Genomic DNA, 21,151 nt, shown 5'->3' on the forward strand with positions numbered 1-21,151 from the left:
ATATTGAACATAATAGTGTGTCATTAACTGCAATCTATGATAAAAAGATGATTGGACAATAACGAGGGGGAGTAACGTTATGATTGGTCACCTACGGGGGGGGGGGAGAACTGCCCCCCCCTCAACTCACCCCAACCCTGGACCACATTGTATGAATCGACATGACGAAGATTAAATTTAATGTTGAACATAATAGTGTGTCATTAACTGCAATCTAAAAAAAAGATGATTGGACAATCGGGGGGGGGGGGGGGGGGGGGGACACTGCCACCCCACCCCATCCCCAGCCCATGATTGTCATACAACTGATGATTGAACATGAATAAGACTATATGATTTCATGTAGTAGATGATAGAGCGTCATTGACTGCAATCTAACATAACGTGATGATTGGACAATCGGGCGTCAACTTCAAGCCTTGGGAAGCCTCGCAGCTGCCTAACAACAAGACGGAAATTACTCCTGTGTCATGTGGCCGTGTAATCTTGACGCCTCTTGCGTTTTCTCGCAAGATTCAGGGATGGTTCCAACACGCTTTACTGTCCTCTACTCACAATAATGGCAATTACAACTAATTAAAATTTAAAGCTTTTTATAATTATTGCTGCATATATTGTTATATTCCATTTTCAAGCAAAATTATCATTTTTAGGTTTTAGAAAAAGAATTGTTACTCGGAAAGGCTGAGATAAGAAAAACTACAAACAAACAAGTGGATGCTTTAATATAAAGGTGTCATACTCACATCAATGGAAAGCATTTTAGACCATCATTTTGTTTCATGTTTTTTCTTTCAATGTTAGTCATTTTATTTTCCTTGTTAGATTGGTAATAAAAAATAAATTTTTCCTTTTCATTATGTTCTCACTCATTTGTGCTATATTGATGAACAGCTTTTCCTTTTACATATTGAAATATAAGGTTCTTTATTGTTCTTGGCAATGCCGTTTTACAATAGCCAACAAATTCTTTCAGTTTTTTTTCTAGATAGCAAGTCATCCATACACATTTAATTCAATTTTGACTTTGATTTATTAAATTACGTACATGTATATGATCACAATATTCATGACCATACATGTCTTTCAATCAATCTTTAAAAAAAAAATAACTTGCAATTGCTACCAGGCAGTATGAACTGAAACTATTTATTTGAAAAGCTACAATCCTTCCTCCCCCCACAAAATGACAGAGTTTAAGATTATGTTTGAAAATCAGCATTCTTTACCCTTCAAGATCAATACTGTTTATAACATAATTTTCATATTCCTGGCAGCTTTCACACCTTAATTCCTTTGAAAATTCAAGCAATTTGTTTCCCTTGTAAACATCTTCTAAATTTCTGAGTTTCAGAAAATTATTTCCAATTCTTACACCTTTCCACCCATCATTTTTTCCATGAAACTTCAATGTCCAAAAGATTGACTCAAACCTCTAAATCAAACCAGAAAGAAAATCAAACATCTCATCCAGATCGCTATGAGAAAAAAAAATCCTCGCCAATGTTCCATTTTGAAACATCCAACACTCGGGATACATTCTCTCTGCTTAACCATGTTCTACAACACACCCAATTTTCCCTGAAATGAATAAATTTGGCAATGAGTAGAGTGCCCAACGCAAATGAGTATAGAAGCATATTGTATGCATTACACACGCGGGGTATTGAATGCCAAGTTACGGCCATGCATGTATAACATGCACCGTTACCGACAAATAACCTTTCACGCTCTCCCCTTTCGGGATGAAACATTGGGGAACTCGATCCAGCCCGTTTGCTGATTTACAAGAATATCTGTGCACCCATTAAAGGGTAATATTGATTTGTCATCGTGCTTTTAGGCATCTGGCCATTGTTTTGTTTTGTTACATTTTGCGTACACAAACAAACCTAAGCTGATGTATCAATTTACCTCTGAAGATCGAGATATTGCCAATACACTAGTGGTAGAGATCTATGGCACATTTCACAAAACTACTGACTGTTGTTGTGAGCAACTGAAATCGGGATATCTGATAGGCTGTCAGCATACTTGTCAGTGACTTTTTGTTCCATGAAACTCTCACCCAGAAGATAGAGAAGGCCAAAACCATAATCAACAAAAACTACAAACACTGAGAAATGAAAGTATTGAGAAAATCATATCTGCATATGGTGGTTAAAACACATATTGTTCATTATAAGATACACGTAACGACCATAAAAGCAAAGTTATATTCTCCTTCTATATGACAATTCAGTTTGCCTTCATACACTTTTATCAAATTAAGATGTAGTTTTTTTTTTCAAATAAAAAATATATCCTGCATTATTTAATGAAGATATACAGTATATTTTCATTGATCATCATGTCCAGAAATATCTAATTACCTGATCTCGAGAAGTAGATAATTTTTTTACGTTTTCATTTTTTTTGTAAGAGAATTCTCCTTCGGCTCATATATTATTCGTAGGCAAGAGAAGGAAATATTTTGTAATTTACGGGAAAATCCCAAATTATCTTCCGGGAACAGAACACAAAGGGAGATGTTAGAAAGTGACAGCCTCATTATTTTAAGAAGAGAATCGATTCCTTCTCTCTCTCTCTTCTCCCTCTCACTCTCCCCCCTCCACCTGATCATTACCCCTCCTCTTCCCCCTTCCCCTCCTCATCGACCTCCTCCTCCCCCTTCCACCTCTTCCTTTGTCTCTCCTCTTTCTTATCCTGTCTACCATTTGCAATCATCTCATTCCAATATACCTCAGTCCTACAGAATCAATTGTAAGTCACATTTCTTGCAGAAATTCACCTGCCCAAACAAAATATTACCCTTTCACTTTTCAAGAGAAATATCGCTTCATCATTCGACATAATATGCCACTCTATAAAAAAAATATGCAAGTATGCAACATACAATTTTCCGATCAATATCCCCATTTTGCTACAATCAATAAATTCTTGCAAGGGTTCCAGACTGCATTTAAACATAGAGTGTTCCTTCTGCAGTGCCATCATATTCATCGAACTGGAAATTATGAATATGAATTCATTATCACTCTCACTCTCCATGAACTGATAAACTAATATTCCAGCTTTCCATATACTTCATTCAAATAAACAAATAATACACGTAACGACAAACAAACAAAAACATACAAACATAGATAATTATTTAAACCTTACCTATGTTAGGGTGTTGTAATTTGCGGCATATCCTGGCTTCTCTTTCCAACTTCTGAAAATCTACAAGTAAAGAAAAATAACACAATGTAATTTTAAAAAATCAATGACAGAACCAGACAGAACAAAGGTAGTGCAAAATGTTCTGCTCTTTTTAGTCCATTTGAATTATTAGCATTTGGCCAGTCTCATCAACTTAATCATCAATTTCTTCATTTTTACATTTTACCCTTTTACCAAGGAGTACATTAAATAGTCTGCAGGCACATATCACAGACCTTTGGTTTTCACAATTCGCATAGTGCAAAATACAGAGTCTGAAGTAGTGAGACTATATTCACTCTGTACTGTAGCTGGCTCTACTAACTTGATACAGACAGAGCCTTTGGCATCTAGTCTTCACTTTAGACCTGTTATTGATTAAAGTGTCAAATATGAGTCTGTGCATGCAGACTACACATTAACCTTGAACAATGATTTACCAAAAATATTGTTGATATTAATATTTGTGTATTAAAGTCATATAAATTTAGTTCTATTAGGAAATGTAAATATTTGCTAGGTAAAATAGGCAATTATCTCCATATATTTCAATTTTAAACTCTGATGACCTTGCAGGAAGTATGAAATAGTTATGTACATCTCATACCCCTTTCATAAACCCAATTATGCAGCTAATAGCAGCATAATTAGGTCGTAAAATTGGAGGACCAGAGTTATCCGCATTATTTTGATGCTGCTATTATCCGCATAATAGCAGCATCGGGACAAGATTTTGAGTTTATGAACGCATTTCCAAATAATGCGGATAATTGCAATGGTGTGGTCACAAGGTCACCCTTTTCCAACACAACCGCATCGGAGGGGGCGTGTCCAGTTGTCATGACGATTATCCGCCTTATTCAGGACGGGCGCTCGTAAAAATAATGCGGCTTATTTTCAGAGTTTGTGAACACAATTTTTGTTGAATTATCCGCATTACTCTTAGGCGGCTAATTGGAGGATAGGTTTATGAAAAGGGTATAAATTACATCCCACCGCTGCCACCAAATGTATGAACATTACTCAGATATTCCACTCCTGACCCGGGAGGGGGGGGAGCATTTCATGACAAGACCTGTCAGATGTTTTATTTGACAACTCCCATTTTATCTGACAGTTATCATTGTAACAATGCCTCTCGGTCAATCAAAGGAAAGTTGTTTCAAGCCACTGAAATCCTTGCATCTGATTGGCTCGGAGCAAATTGGTCAGTGAAAATATCTGACATAAGATGCTTCTTGAAACACTCCCTAGTTGAAGAAAACACTACTCAGTATTTCTCTTGATATTCATTTACATGTACCTCTCTATCACCTTCTTTTTATACACATTTCATTTTGAATTTAGCCAATCAGATGCAAAAATTTCAATAGCTTATAACAAATAGGAAGTAAAAAAATCACTGTTTTGTTTTGTGAAACGCTCCCCTGGTGTAAAGGCAACTTGTGGAATATAGACATTCAGGGCAAGTCTGAAACAGAGATGTCACCCCAATAGCGGGTTCAATTTCAAGATTCTTCTCCGCTGAATAGCCGACGCAGAAGAGAGCAGGCTAAATAATGGCAATTATATGCACATGACATTTACAGTTCGCCTTCTACGCTGGAGTCAAAAGAGCAGAGTATTTCCAGCCTCTGGCTAGCCGATCTATCTTCTGGTCGGAGTGAAATAAAAGAATATTTAATTGAGGGATACTTTTAAAGAGTGTCCAAACCTTGCACATGCCTACAATTTTATAAAATGCAAACTCAGCAATATATTGAAGAGTTTTATTAGTAATAACCTCCCACAAAGTGATAAAGTGAAGTACATGTATGAATATTCAATCTTGCATTTTTCAGAATTTGTATTTTTTCAAGCTCAAGAAAACAATGATTTCCAAGATGTCCCAAATAGATTTTAATATCTCTACACTTAATTTTCATATTGAAAGATTCCTCCATATAATCAAATGCCATGCATAAACTTTCAATGGCACATATACTTTTTAAATGAGCTCAGAAAAAGTAGGAAAATATAACATGGTCAACACAAATTCATTGGGGACGAAGAGGATGCAAGTGTAGGAAGTTTCACGGTACACCATGTATCTTTCTTGGGCAAGTGTTGGTCCTGAAAAGGACCACCCAAACTCGACAAGAACACACTTGTCGAAACGTTAAGAACAGTTGTGTCCTCACTTACGTTAAAACCAGTTTAACGAGGCAGAGCGATCTTCAAAAATACATCGCGAGGTGGTTTTCTAAACTGGTATGGAAGATTGCTTCCAAGACCGCATCGACCATTCTCAATACACATTAAACTAGTTTCCAGTAAACTAGTTTTAGGACGGTAGTAAGAATGGTGTTTACCACTCTAAAAGTGCCTACAACTATACTGTCAACTTGACCATGTGACAGAGCAGACACACCTGAAAACGTGAAATTCTGTGGATATGACAGACTTATTAAACTGTGACTCTAATCAGATATGACATGTAGTAGCTACACAGGATTCAATAGATGAATCACACTAATCCAAGACTGTACAGGTAGCAACCACCTAGACGATGAAATACATAAGAACTACTTATAGAATCAAAACACACACGTCATTTTATTAACCCATACACAATGGTGAGCCTGACCTTGTCCACTATATCACAATCCAAGGTTAACTTTAGTCAACACAAAACTGTTTTCGTAGATTTGAAGAGTTTTTATGATTTCATTGATCGATGCAATTATGAAACTGAAAGTAATAAAAACTTGAAAACTGTTTTCAATAGCTTTTATTAGTTTCCATACTAGAAGCTTGAACAAAATCATGAATTTCATTAAAATTGTTAAAGGCTACTAAAACAAGTCTCGAAGGAGTAAATCAAGGTGACATTGTGCAATGATCCTAAAGAATTTGTAAAGAAAGCCTTTACATGAAAAACAATTGAAATTTTGCATCAAATCTTCCCTAAAACCATATTTTAAAAAAATCAGAAAGTCTTTTCAGACCCCAAAATGATTGTACTGTATGAAAGCATCCGTTTTGCTCATGTGAACAGGGATAATATGATACCTGGCTAGATCTTCTGTGAATCATTTCCCTTTTCTGATACCAAAAGAGGATGAAAAGATTTAAATATGAGATAGTATCCTTAACTTGACAAGTACTCTTTTTAACCCTCTGAGTACTAGGTCTTGTAAACTCCATTGACTTATTGCACATCTACATGCCTACAGTCATGAGAGGGTTAAACAGACTAGAAAGGAGTCTTCAAATTACATGCATATATTCTTGGGGAAAAAATACATCGTTAAAGTTCATCAAACACATACATGACTATGTGCAAAAAATATATAATACCTTAAATTTTCTGTTTTTGAATGTTTATGTCTCATAATCCTTAATAGTCATTATTTTCTTTCCCATAAAAAAGAAAAGAAATTGACAAGGTATTTTCATAGGGGAGGAGGCATTTTTCTTTTCTTTTCTTTCTTTTTTTTGTTTCCCCTTGACCCTGATACATTATAAAGCTCAGAAATTGATCACACAATTTTGTGTTACTGATTGGACATACATGTAATAGTCATTCACACCAATAAACAGAAAAAATCAATGTCTAATGGGGCCCTATAGACACTTTACCTTTTTTCTACTTCCCACCCCCCTCCACCCTCCCCCCCCCCCAAAAAAAAAAAAAAAACTGTGGGCTCTGTATAAGTATTTAAGGGAAGTTCACCCTGATACGGTTTTATTAAAAGTAGAAAAATTAAAGATAAATATTGGTAAAGGTTTGTTAATCAAAGAATATGCAAGCTCAGAATTATTTAATATTTTTTATTTAAATTGTCACATGTGAGCAGCTACTCCATGTCACATGATACTAACTCCATATAACCAATTTAACATTTGGTGACTCATGACAGAACAGAAAATTCTTAGAGTCCAAGTGTTTGATGATACATGTATAAGTAAGCATGAGTAAAACTATTTTAACTTTCTGGGGGAAAATGCATTTTTAAGGATTCTATATCACATGACATGTGGGGAAGTTGCTCAAATGTGAAGTCACAAAAGTCTATAATCACACCGTTCTCACTACCTTTCTAAAACTAGTTTAGTGGAAACTAGTCTAACGTGTAATGAAAACGGTTGAAGCGATCTTGGAAGCGATCTTCCAAACCGGTTCATATAACCACCTCAAGATGTAGTTTTCAAGATCACTTTGCCTTGTAAACTGGTTTTAGCGTGAGAACACAACCGTTCTTCAGGAAGTGATCTTTGCACATTTTGAGCGCGCTACTCCACACACTGTGTGTAGAATGCCTACGTTGCAGTTTCAAATTTTGCGAGAAATGCGTCACTCTACTGATAGCGTTGCCATAGCAACAAGATCGCTTTACATGAAGTAATTTTGAAAACCACTTACGGGTGATCAAATGGGATTGCTAGCAAAGCGATCTTCCAAAATGGTTTCCTAAACCGGTTCCCAGTAAACTAGTTTTAGAAAGCATAATGAGAACGGGGTCTAACTTAATCTTTCTTTGACAGATTTTTGCCAAATATTCACTAACTAATATGTTTATTTAAATAATAGCTGCTTTTTATTAAAACTAACTTCAAGTCGGGATAAACTTCCCCTTTAAATTTAAAGATCTTTAGAACAAACATTGATTTTATAACCAAAACTAGATCACTGCCAATCATGTTTACAAATTCTCCATGTAGGCCTACATGAGGTTTCAGTATAGTAATTGTAAAAAACAATTATGAATTTACTTTTGCATAATTTGTATGCTAATAAAACCATAAAAATCACTTTCAATAGTTTGATTAGTTTCCAAAAGAAACATTCATAACCGATTTTAATTCTCTTATTTCCGTAAACTGAATAATTGAGGCAATATAGGGACTGAGTGAGTTAAAATTGATACTCCATTATGCTTTTCACAATGCATTTCCTTAATAAAGGGGAATGAAAACTTTGGAACAAGTAGGCTTGTGTCAAAACAGAAAAATCAAAGAATAAGAACAAAGAAAGTTTGAGAAAATTCAGACAAATAATGAGAAAGTTATGAGCATTTGAATATTGCAATCACTAATGCTATGGAGATCATCACATTGGCAATGAAACAAAGATGTGTGATGTCACTTGTGAACAGCTCTCCCCATTACATTAGTATATATTTCACTTAAATTGCCTCTTTTATCACATCTATCAGTAGATCATGTGTTCTTTCCACAGGAGAGCATGTAATACAGTTTTTTAAAAGAACACATCAGGGATAAAGAGTTTGTATCACCATAAGAAAAAAGCAAAAAGAGACATTTTGAGGGTATTTTATAGTCCTTAAAAGGGAAAGTTGTTCACATGTGACATCACATATCCTTGTCGCATTGCCAATGGGAGGATCTCCATGGCATTAATGATTGCAATATTCAAATGCTCATAACTTTCTCATTATTTGTCCGAATTTTGTTTCAAATCACAGTTTTGAAACATTCATGTATCTATTTGTAAGTTTACGATCGGCGTTCTGAAACATCCGTTTAAATGAAAGCATGGATGCAACCATGTTTGGACTAATCACGTATGAAAACGCTGATTCTGGCCTGAAAAGTGGAAGCATGAACACGCCCAAACTTTAGCTGGGACACATTTCACTAAGAGATTACCAGTGTTGAAATTACATTTTATTTTTAAAGAGCTATTTTGATAAAAAATTTGAGAGCCATTTTTATTTTACCACAGCCATTTTCTGTTTTTGAGAGCCATTCTTTTTTTCATGTTTCATGGCATGGTTTAGCATCAGTTTGTCTTTCTTGTTTACAAACTCATTTAATGTTTAACATTGTTTATTGAATTGACATTTATTTTTTCTTCATTGTTATTACTTGTTAAATGACTACATTTATCTAATTTATTGCTTTTCCTTTAATTAACAATTCATTGTTTGCATCCATCTTTTCCAATCAAATTGAATAGGATGAAGTTAATCAAATTTGAACACAATTGTACTGAGAGAAATCCTTTTGATTTTAAATTTCCTTTTTGACAAAAATTCTCTTGAAAATTATTTTATGAAATATTGAATGCTTCCAAGCTTGACAGTGACAGCTAACATCAACATGTCAACTTATTTAATAAGCTACACCTACCCCAGCGCAGCTACCAGCACCGCTCACAGTCAGTCATCACTGCAACACAGGCGGGTATGAAACTGCATTAGCGCCATTACATGTACAGGTATATATTCAGGCACTGACGGCCAAAATCAGGGCTGAAAATCCTAATTTCACCCTTCAAATTGCGGGATCCGCGCCATATTTCCTGAGCACCCAGTGCCTTCGTTCAGATTTAAGAAGTGGGGTCGCCCACAAATACGCTAAATTTTTAAAATCTGTGATTTTGTTCTGAGCTCATGAACTTTATTTTTTACCAAATTTAGGATGGTATCTACAAAAACAATATAAAAGCAAATTTTTCACTATCAAAGTTACGGCAAGACCTGTAGGTGCCACGGAGCATTTTGATAAATAGTACCCGGGGATATCGCAGTTTCAGTGAACTGGATATGCATTTTCTGAAGTGCCGCGCCCGTGATTCTTTAAAATCCACTCAGTTGCACGTCAGAAAGCAAAAATGCATGGAAGAAAAAATGCAGCTGCGCTGGCCTGGATGTCTGGCTACTATACAGGCGTGGATGGGAGCGGAGGAGAGCGATTTTCATGTTGGGAGTCGCATACTTCGGGCAGTTGCAGATTTAGGCAGTTACAAGAGCGATTCAAACGCACACAAGAGCGGAATCGCTCGTCGCTCCCGTCTATTTTCAAAGCTGGAGATTACAACTAAGGTAACTTTGCCAATGTTATAGTCACTATATACCACAGGGATCAGCAGTCATTCAAGGTTTACATGGTAGTTGCCATCATGGCACAAAGTCATCACAGTTGAACGTCTTCATAATTCGGGTCCCAGATTGGGCAGGAATAAATGGGCAGAATGGATTCATATACTTGAGCAATTTCTCATTAAGAAAAAAATTCTGGGTAATTTCTCCTGATCAGCTGGTGTGAATTCATCTTCCCATCAAAATCAAAACAATTATATGAATAGAATATCTGGTACCTCCATTAGCGATCTTCACATCCTGGTTAAATGTTCAGATATAACCACAGTAAATTCACGCTTCTTACTATAAAGGTTACTGCATTTTAGCAAATGACACAGCAATATTATTCAAAACTGCTACAGCACAAAGAAAACCATGCAGTAAATGATGTCATAAATATAGTAGAATATTATTATAATTTTCTTTTTACGGTCTGAAAGTCAAGCAATCTAAGCCTACCACTGCACATGATATAGTGTACACATACAAATTACATGTAATATCTTAATAAATCAAGCTTATTTTGCATGAATACATAGTACATGTATTGTACTCATTGTTGAAGTAATCGGTAATTGGCGTAATTTTCTAATTTGAAGAGAAATAAGTTTTGGTACATAAATATATAGTAAAATTTGTAACCTATAAGCATTTCATTCCTGTTGGTTTGGAGGTTTTCATTAATGAAAAAAATAAAGCTACAATTCCTCTTAACGTGGATTGCTTTCAATTACACACTCATGAAATAAATTCTAAGGCATGTCTTTGATTGATTTTATGTGATTTTACATAAATAATTTATTTCCTTTTCCATTCCACTTTGATTTCCTTCCTCCACTTCATATAATAATCTCTGCAATTCGTAGCATAGACACTATTATCGAAAACTGTCATAAAAAGCATTATCCTTAATTGATAACTATCATTATAACTATATATGTCTTTTGTGACAGTGAAAAAATTATTATCATTATTTCATATTATCAATGCATTAAACTATAAAATGTTTTATCGTAAAGTAAAACTGCATGTTAATCATTTCAATTTCTTCCATTATTCATGTTTGAATTATTTCTGTGCTAAGAATACATCAAAATCCTATTAATCATTAGTTTATAGATATATTTACGTGTACGATTTTAACAAATTCAATTAATCGAAATCAAATAAAACTTTTAGAAAAATATCATGCATAATATCAAACTTAAATCATATGGCAGACAATGCCTTTCTTAATTTTATATACATGTATATATTTGTTTAATATCCTACCTTTTTCCTGCTCTGTAATCCCAGAAAATGTTTTGAATTAAACAAAAAAGAAAAAGAGTGTCTTTGCATATAAGCTACATGCAAATTATCATACTTTCATTTCATAATCAAGTACTTAATATATTTTGATATAATTGACATGCAATTTTCTAATCTCAAGGAAATGTGACTATCATCATCCAGAAGATCTATCACCGTTGCACATGTTGACAAGCTAAACATTAATAGTCACATCAAAATTTTATTAGAACACACCAAACTTTTATTTTCTGAGTTATAGAATGGCAAAACAGTTCTATGCATGTCATCATTGTTAAACAGTGAGCTGATGATGCGACGGTCCATATTTATAAATCAATATCACTTTTTGGCTAAATATATTACAAAATCCCAAATTATCTCATTCAATTTTCTATACCTTTAAACAAATAAGTCACAGCAATATTTACTTGTACATCCACATTAAATGAGTTGATCCTATTTTTATATTCTTCAAGCGGAAATCGAGAATAATAATAACAAAGTGGGAAAATGACGGCAACCGTTCCATAATGCAACATTGTATAGCGTTAAATACAAATGCTTCTACCCGGGCTTTAGCATGGCTACCCTACATGTAATCAACGCGCGAGCATGCAAGGAATAATTTCATACTGGCCTGGGTACCCATTTATAACACCTGGGTGGAGAATGGCACATGACGATAAACGCCTTGCCAAAGGGCATGAGTGCTGTGGTGGGATTTGAACCCCAGACCTTGTGGTTAAAAAATTCAGAGACTTAACCATTGAGCCACAACATCTCTGCATGGAATGTTCAAGACCACATGCTAAGGAGTGCTTCACCAAAATAAATGTGAAACCTGGAAACACCGTTTAATAATTATAGCTTCCTGACTGACATCTGACTAAAAAAAAAACTTTGAAACTGTTTTCATTATACTTTTAAAACTAGCATATCTACTTTCAAACCTTTGTTACAGTATGTGTAAGATCAAAAGACAATCTACATGACTGTGTATAGAGTGTCAATTTTAATTCATTCAGTCCCTGGATTGCCTCAATTATTCACTTTACAGAAATAAGGGAATTAAAATCGGTTTTGATTGTTTCTTTGGGAAACTAATCAAACTATTGAAAGTGATTTTTATGGTTCTTATGAGTTAACATGCAATTATACAAAAGTAAATTCATAATTGTTTATTACAATTACTACTGAAACCTCACGTAGGCCTAAATGGAGAATTTTTAAACTGAATTGGCAATGATCAAGTTTTGTTTATAAAGTCAATGCTTTTTTGGAGATCCTTGCAAGTTAAAGGGGAAGTTTATCCTGACTTGAAGTTAATTTTATTAAAAGCAGCTATTATTTAAATAAACATATTAGTTAATATTTGGCAAAAATCTGTCAAAGAAGGATGAAGTTAGACCCCATTCTCATTACGCTTTTTAAAACTAGTTTACTGGAAACCGGTTCAGGAAAACAGTTTGGAAGAGCGCTTTGCTAGTGTTCCCATTTGATCGGCCGAAAGTGGTTTTCAATCGCACTGCATGTAAGGTGGTCTTGTTGCTATGAGAACACTCTCAGTGGGGGTGACATGTTCGCGTGAAATTTGAAATCGCAGTAAAGGCATTCTACACAAAGTGTGTGGAGTAGCATGCTCAAAATTTGTGTAGAAGGGTTGTGTCCTCACTTACGCTAAGAAAACTACATCGCAAGGTGGTTTATTCAACCAGTTTGGAAGATTGCTTTTAACACCGCTTCGACCGTTCTCATTACACGTTTAACTAGTTTCCACTAAACTAGTTTTAAGACAGTAGTGAGAACGGTGTCTTAAAGTGAATCACATATCATAGAGTCATGCACAGGCATGCAACATTAAAGAAAAGTAATGTTAAGATTGATTCAAAGCCTTTGCAATTTTCATATACATGTATTGAATATTCTCTTTGATTTTTTTGGGGGGTGGAGTAGTGATTGAAACAATGAGGAAAAAATAAAAATACTGAACACTTAAAGGGGAAGTTCAAGCTGACAAAAAGTTTATTGTAAAAAAATAGTGGGAAAAATAAAAAATATTGGCAAAGATTTGAGGAAAATCTATCAAATTAAAAATTGTAAGAATTTTAATTATTGATTATTTGTGACGTCATATGCGAGCCCCTTTCCTAAATATTGTATGGTAAAAAATCAATGAAATGACATTTGCTCAGAAAATTGAAAATGGTTTTTATTGTACCTTCAGTACATGTATATCAATACACAAATGAGTTCACATCTGATCCTAAAAAATGAATAAAAAATGAGTCATCACGAACCATTAAAAATTGAATATTTTTTTATTACATAACATACGAGGTAGCTGCTCCTTTATGACGTCACAAATCAAAAACCTGAAATTCTAATAACCTTCCTACATGTAATCTTCAATGGATTTGCCTCAAAACTTCACCATTATTCATTACTATTTTTTGTACGATTTTTAAACATACTTTTCATCAGGGTGAACTCCCCTTTAATATTTGTACAATATGTGCATTATACACCTTGTATGTGAGTTAATGAGTTAAAACACCTGATCACAGGTATGTACAGGCTGTAAAAAAAAAGAAAATTACCGAACCACATGTTCATTTTGTGCGAACTGTAATTATTATGAGATTTTAATGGCATATTTTGGAAGGACACCCAATTAACAGGTTCAATAATTAACCTCTTGGGCTGCCGAGGCTGTGGGTATTATCATTGCTTTGTGACGCGTACAGTGGTAGATGCCACAAAGCACACAGTCTAATATCACCTGATCAATATACATAATTTGCAATCACTACACAAATTCAATAGGGAGGCAAGCCTACATGTATTCATAACATGTAGTCTCTACATCTTTCTCTCTCTCTCTCTTTCTATCGTTATTCCTCATCTTGCAAAGATTCTATGATAAGATAAGTACATGTAGGTCTTATCTATCAACAGGTTGACCCAATCCCCCCCCCCCCCAACAAAAAAAAAAGCATTCTCAATTCTAAACATATATTTTTTCCAGCAAAGTTTAGCCTCACCACTCTGTTTAATGCAAGTCATATCTAAAAATAGGAAATGGTATGAATGAAAAGTACACATGTCCATGAACATTACTTAAAATCAATATTTGAAGTGGCATATTAGTATAATGCATTTAAATGGCAGAAATTAGATTTCGAAAGAGGCATGCAGAATCATATATGAGCAGGTTTGTATAAGTACTCTTTCTCTATCCCATTCTCTCTCTCTCTCTCATTTGTCTCTTTCTTTATCTTATCTATCTTTCTCTTTCTCTTTCTCTCTCTTCTACATATATGTATTACTTATTAACATTCCCTATCTTTCTTTTTCTCTCTCTCTTTCTCTTTCTCTTTCTTTTGGGGCATTGCAAGAAACTTGCCATTAATTGCAAGTCAATTTTCGTTCCAGAAATCAAGCATATATATATATATATATATATATCTATATGCAAATTTGTGATTGATAGCTAATCTGCTCCATGAAACAAGGAGTGTAATCTGATTTGCTATAGTTAAAAGTGATCAATCAATTGTAAAATTGCAACATAATATTTGCTATTGATTGCAAATATTTTCTTGCAACACCCCCTTTGTCTTATACTCTCTCTCTTTCTATCTCCTCACCCCATTTCTCCACTTCTTTTTCTCTATCTCCATTTCATCCTCTCTCTCTTTCTCCCCCGCCATGTATCCTCCAATTCAGCAACATAAATTCCGTGGCAATGGACTGGGAGTCTGCACTCCATACATGTATAACTCACAGCACTGATGAATAAATGATATGGTTATGATGCATGACTAGTCGACCGTGCAAATTAGAAATAGGCAAACAGGACTTTACTCACACGTTTACATGGTACAGTATTCACTTTCTACATGGTACACCAATTTCAGCCATGTTTTTTTCTTTTCTTCAGTGTTTATCTTATTCACATGCTTTATACATTGTTTTTCAGGATGGGATATGATAATTTGAGCCTATTACACTAAAGGTGTGTTCAATGTCAATTGTAAAATTTAACAGCAATATGAATCATGATTGAAAACTCAAAATACAAAACACAGAACACAAACACAATCAGCGGTGCACTGTTCAGTGTCAAGAATAGAAAGCTGTTTATATGGTGATCGTCTTTAAATGTCCCGCATTTGTTAGCGCAGCTTTAGTGCTCAGTTTAAGCCATCACAAAAAAGGTCAGTTTTGGCTCCTGTTTAGTTTCTACTGCGGGAGCAAATTCAAAGACATTTCAAAACTCAATTGTGCTCAAGGTCGTAAAATTTGAGCTGATCACGTTAACGCATTTTTTTTAAGTTAAATTTTATCATAATCATGATTTTAAAGACGTTTACTTTTACAACAGGGAATGGAGGACATTGAACATACCCTAAATGATTAATGTATTATGTAGACTGATGATGAAACAAGGATAATACTACTACTACTACTACTAATAATAATAATGATAATGAGTGTGTACAGAACAACACTGTGAATCAAGAAATTTTCAAGCTTGCCTGACATGGTAGCAATGTGTGGTATCAAACACAACTCTTGCTTCTTGATTAATATGAAATGTATAAACAAAGCAAAATCAAATCCCTGTTCAGAATTTTTTTTCAGCAATTTCCAATCAATTTTGCACTTTACAAACACCATTGCTTGAGACTTATGCAACCTTTATATTAGTAATCCACAATCAAATCAAATACTGAATGGTGAGTGATGGTTTTTTACCTGACGGCTAAGAATGAATGCTTGTAAGCTAGCAACCAGAGGACCAACGACTTAGTCCTCTTCGAGGGACTTTGTAATGAGGATTAATGGCTTACCAAAGGGCACTAGCACACCGAGTGGGAATCAAACCTGGGTCACCGGAATCTAAAACCCCCGCTCTACCAACTGAGCTATCGCACCTCCACAACTAACAAAAAATTGTAGTCTTTGTACTCTTTACAGCATCATTACCTTCATGTATAACCACGAAAGCCACAAAAATGTAACCCCAATATAAAAAAAAATAAAATATGATAAGCAATTCTATTAGATTTTCACTAATTTCCTAAGTCCAAAATCACTCAAAATTTCTGTTAACTTCTATACACTGCAATAGCAATACAGATGCAAACACAAAAAATGTTAAAACATTTGAGAACACACTGAAAGACAGCAAATATGATATCTATAATCTATTCATTTTCACAGTACTGTAAATATGATCCAGTAAGTAAATACCCGGTAGATGAAAAACTTGTGATATTTGTTTGAGTAAAGCTTTTTCAACTTCTGTTTGCTTTATGACATCATATATAAAAATGGGAAGTCCCATCTTGGGGCCCAGCAACACACCAAGGGATAGACCAGAAAGTTTGGTTTTAAGTTGGTTGCATATGACTACATGTTTTCCTAGGGGGGGGGCGGACACAGACAAATTTTTGAAGAAACTCGGATGCAAGGGAGCAAAGCAACCAAACTTGTCAATTGGAGCACTTCTGCATTTTTTCAAATTAAATTGAAGGATTTTGTGGAAATTTTTGGTAAATTTTGTGAAAATTTTCAGACAAAAATCAAATGTACATGTCACGTTTCAAAATTTTCTGGAAGGCAACTTGCACCCCCCCTTCTGTATAGCCAAGGATGCCCAATATAATCAAGTATAAAAATCAGCCCTACAAATAAATGCTACTTAAGGTTCATGTTATGGGCCCTGACCTGTTCTCTACAGGAACAGGGTTATTGTACAAAGCCTACAGAATTAGAAAATTCTACAGTCAACATGTCATTATTATTTTCCTGTCCTGATAGAATAGATGGACATCAGGACAAGATAATTAAATTTTCTTCTTTTTTTAGGGCTATTTCTTTTGACATTGGGGCGATTGCGGAATTTGGGGGTTATCAATTTCATTTCAAGGGCTATTTTTTTTTGGGGGGGAGAACAAGCAGTTAAGCTGTAAAAACATTCCTCATTATTGTGCTCTATGTAGAAATTCATTTCATAACTTCCTTTCTATTGTTTTCAATTAAATTTTTGGAAATTTAGGGGTGACTTGGACTGAGTGCGAAATTGCCGAACACCCTCATGTATTTTTTACTCTGCACTAATCAATAGGGTTTATTTCTTCCTTATTTTGAAGGCAAATTGGTACAAAACGGAGGCTACCAAGTAAAGGAACATGATACCTTGTTTTTACCCTGACATACTTCAAAATTATCTTTGTATGTTTGTGCACTTACATGTATTGTTGTCTATTTTCGTGTACTTGTATATTTGCACTATATCCTACATGTAACCATGCTTCAAACATCACGATTCAAAATGCTTATATCATAAAGTTTGATTTAAATGAAAAGTCCACCCCAACAAAAACTTGATTTAAATAAAAGAGAAAAATTCAACAAGTATAACACTGAAAATTTCATCAAAATCGGATGTAAAATAAGAAAGTTATGACATTTTAAATTTTCGCTTCATTTCACAAAATAGTTATATGCACATCTCGGTCGGTATGCAAATAAAGGAACTGATGACTTCACTCACTCACTATTTCTTTCGTATTTTAGAAATATTTTGATTTTCTCGTCAATGTCATGTGAAATGAAGTTTCATTCCTCCCTGAACTCATGAATTCCATTATTTTAATATTTTGTGCTTCAGGCAAGGAGGTCCTTATCAAATTCGTTAAAATTGAAATATTTTATAATTCAAACAATAAAAAACAAAAGAAATGGTGAGTGACATCATCGACTCTCTCATTTGGATGTAACTGGCTCGTTCATGTAACTATTTTGTTAAAAATAAGCGAAACTTTGAAATGTCATAACTTTCTTATTTACATCCGATTTTGATGAAATTTTCAGCATTGTGCTTGTCTGATTTTTGTCTATTGATTCAAATCAACATTTTTCTGAGGTGGACTTGACCTTTAAATGCACTCATGGATGCAGGAAAATCATAACAATATGGGTCTGGTCAGTGAAACTGTGAAAGACCAACAAAATCCTATTTAGATTGCAAATAATTTATTAATAGTTGACCTGGTGATCAATCAATTTACGAGCTGCTAACCAAACAACAATAGACAAATTTCACAATGAATTACCAATTAATGCATAAGGCTATTTGAGGTGCAAGAATATGAATGACCTCATTCACCTGTTATACATGTCAAAGGATAAATGGCTGATAGCTTGTGCTCTCATCAATTTAAATTCAGATACTTGTACATGTAGATAACAATAAATTTCACAAGGTGACATTTGCATCCCTGTACAGTGTACACTACCCAAATTGACTTGTTAATAATGGGTGTTACATGTATTTATAATCATTTAGATCTGGCTACTACAAAAAGATAGCCTATTATAGATAGGGTTCACTAGATTGCCAAACATTAGTACACTGTCTTAAAAAAAGAGTTGCAATAGATTCTATTCAAACTCATATTGATATTAATCTTAATTCCCATCCCTTAGAAATAAACACAAGTTGAGATCAATCTTAATTTGGGTTCTGATAGTGGTGTTAATCACAATGATGCCCCAAATAGTAAAACTGATGGTGGTGGTGGTGATGATGGTGATGATGATGGTGGTGGTGATGATGATGATGATGATGATAATTATGATGATGATGGTGGTGGTGATGGTGGTGGTGTTGATGGTGATGATGATGACAATGGTGGTGGTGATAAGATTATTAGAGGAGGATGAGGATGGTGAGATGATGATGAAGAAGATGATGACAATGATGATGAAGGTGGTGGTGGTGATGGTGGTGATGCTGATGGTGATGAAAATGGTGATGATGGTAGAGATAAGATTATTAGAGGAGGAGGATGGTGAGATGATGATGAAGAAGATGATGACAACGATAATGATGATGAAGGTGGTGGTGGTAATAGTGATGATGTTGATGGTGTTAATGGTGGTGGTGATGATGACAATGGTGATGGTGGTGATGTTGATGACGATGGTGGTGGTTGGTGTAGTGGTGGTGTTGATGATGATTATGCTGATGATAAAGATAATGATTTTGGTGATGGTGGTGGAAGTACAAAGCACTTCACCATGGCATACTGTAACAGTGGCAACCGAATCCCAGTAACTAATCAACCCAAAATATATTTGAGCAGTTTGATCGTAATTACATACTGTACACAGTACACCAAGGGTAAAACAAAATTATACCATGAACCCCCACTATCATGATCATGTCCCCCCCCCCCCCTTTTTTGTTTTGTTTGTAAAGTTACAATGTATGATGTGAACATGCATGACCAAGATCAATCTAGGATAAACATTTAATTCTTCTTCCATTGCATACAATCCTCTTTACAGAGTACAGTCGTACTCAGTTACACCAGGTTATATTTATATCTCAGAAAAAATGTGTATATGTTTTCCGAGTTTTCTTGCCTTACATGTACTGTGCATTATTTGTGGCAATGAATGTGTCCGGACATGTTAAGCCTAGTTAGGGCTTGATATCGACATGTGATGTGTGCACTAATAGATTCCATTCAACTTTCATTACTTTAAATGCTACAACATTATATTATTAATTTCTCATCTCACTGTCCCATAGACATAGTCAAGTGGAGGAAATGGATAATGCATGCATCTCCACTTTGATCTTTCATATTCATAATTCAAATATCCAATTCCTCAGAATTAAACTATACACTTTGGATTTTAATGGGATATTTCATATCAAGAATAGAAACATGGAAGGGATAAATATTTACCTCTCGTGGATAGCTTTTTTGTGTTGATGATTTTTGCAGCGTATTCCAAGTAATCGCTATTTTTCTTCACACACCTTCGTACAACGCTGAAAGCTCCCCTGTAAATAATACACACACACAAAAATAAGAGACATGAAACATATGAATGGTGCAGGGCAAACACATCAAAAATAATCTCGTCGTTTGACGACAAACGGCTGGAATTATCCACCGAAATTACTCCACTGGTAAGATGAGAATATATAGAATGGTATTTCCGACCAAATACTCACTTTCCAAGTTCATCTTTCAATTCATATTCGTCACTAAACCGCGTTGAAGAGCATCCCCGAGCCGCCATGTTGATACGAGTTCAACGCAAAGCAAATGATTGACGTATACAAGCGACCCGGGTAGGCGGGGCTGATTGTGTGTATACATGCATGTCACAGTGAACAGTTTCGTACCGGAGATTCGGTAAGGCGGTAGGACAGGGGATATACCTATTTTTTTGGTTTCCTGTCAGTATTTTTTTTCTCATTTTTTTTTTCATTCAAATTTATGCAACAATTGAATGGGAGATCTAGATCCCTTGTAATTTGACCCAGGTCAATTTTAGCTACGCTCTTTGATCTTGTATAATGGAGGAACATTGGCTTTGCGTTGAAAACGATGATGGGATTCCCATTACAGGTTGCAGGTCCCTTACAGGTACCTGCAATTGTGTGGAAGGTAGAATAGTATGATTATAAACCGTGTAAGAGGGATATATTACTACTATTACATCTTACTATATCATTATAAGCCAAGTATAAGATGCCTAATATGTTGTTAGTATATTACCTAACGTATGAATGGTAGTTAGGCCCAAAGTATTCCAATTATTAATCCGTTTCTTTATAACAGAGAGGGGGATATGGCCCCGGATATGGAGGCAGTCATACTTAAAAACAAACTGATCGCCCGGTTGGTTTATAGCTGTTACTTCAATCATACTTTAATATTTTGGTGCAGTATTACAAGGACACATAATTTCTG

The 21,151-nt window shown here is 34.8% G+C and overlaps 1 protein-coding gene across 1 annotated transcript; it reads right to left on the reverse strand.

Moving 5' to 3' along the window:
• Positions 1-256: 256 nt before the first annotated feature.
• Positions 257-20,620, reverse strand: LOC121431970 (calcium/calmodulin-dependent protein kinase type II-like). Its single transcript, XM_041629767.1, has 3 exons — positions 20,407-20,620; positions 20,135-20,232; positions 257-3,225 (listed from the first exon to the last, which is right to left on the reverse strand). Exons 1-3 carry the CDS (start codon positions 20,472-20,474, stop codon positions 3,155-3,157), a joined length of 237 nt encoding a protein of 78 aa, XP_041485701.1. The 5' UTR covers positions 20,475-20,620; the 3' UTR covers positions 257-3,154.
• Positions 20,621-21,151: the final 531 nt, after the last annotated feature.

Source organism: Lytechinus variegatus, chromosome 18 (genome assembly GCF_018143015.1).
Source record: "Lytechinus variegatus isolate NC3 chromosome 18, Lvar_3.0, whole genome shotgun sequence".
NCBI lineage: Eukaryota > Metazoa > Echinodermata > Echinoidea > Temnopleuroida > Toxopneustidae > Lytechinus > Lytechinus variegatus.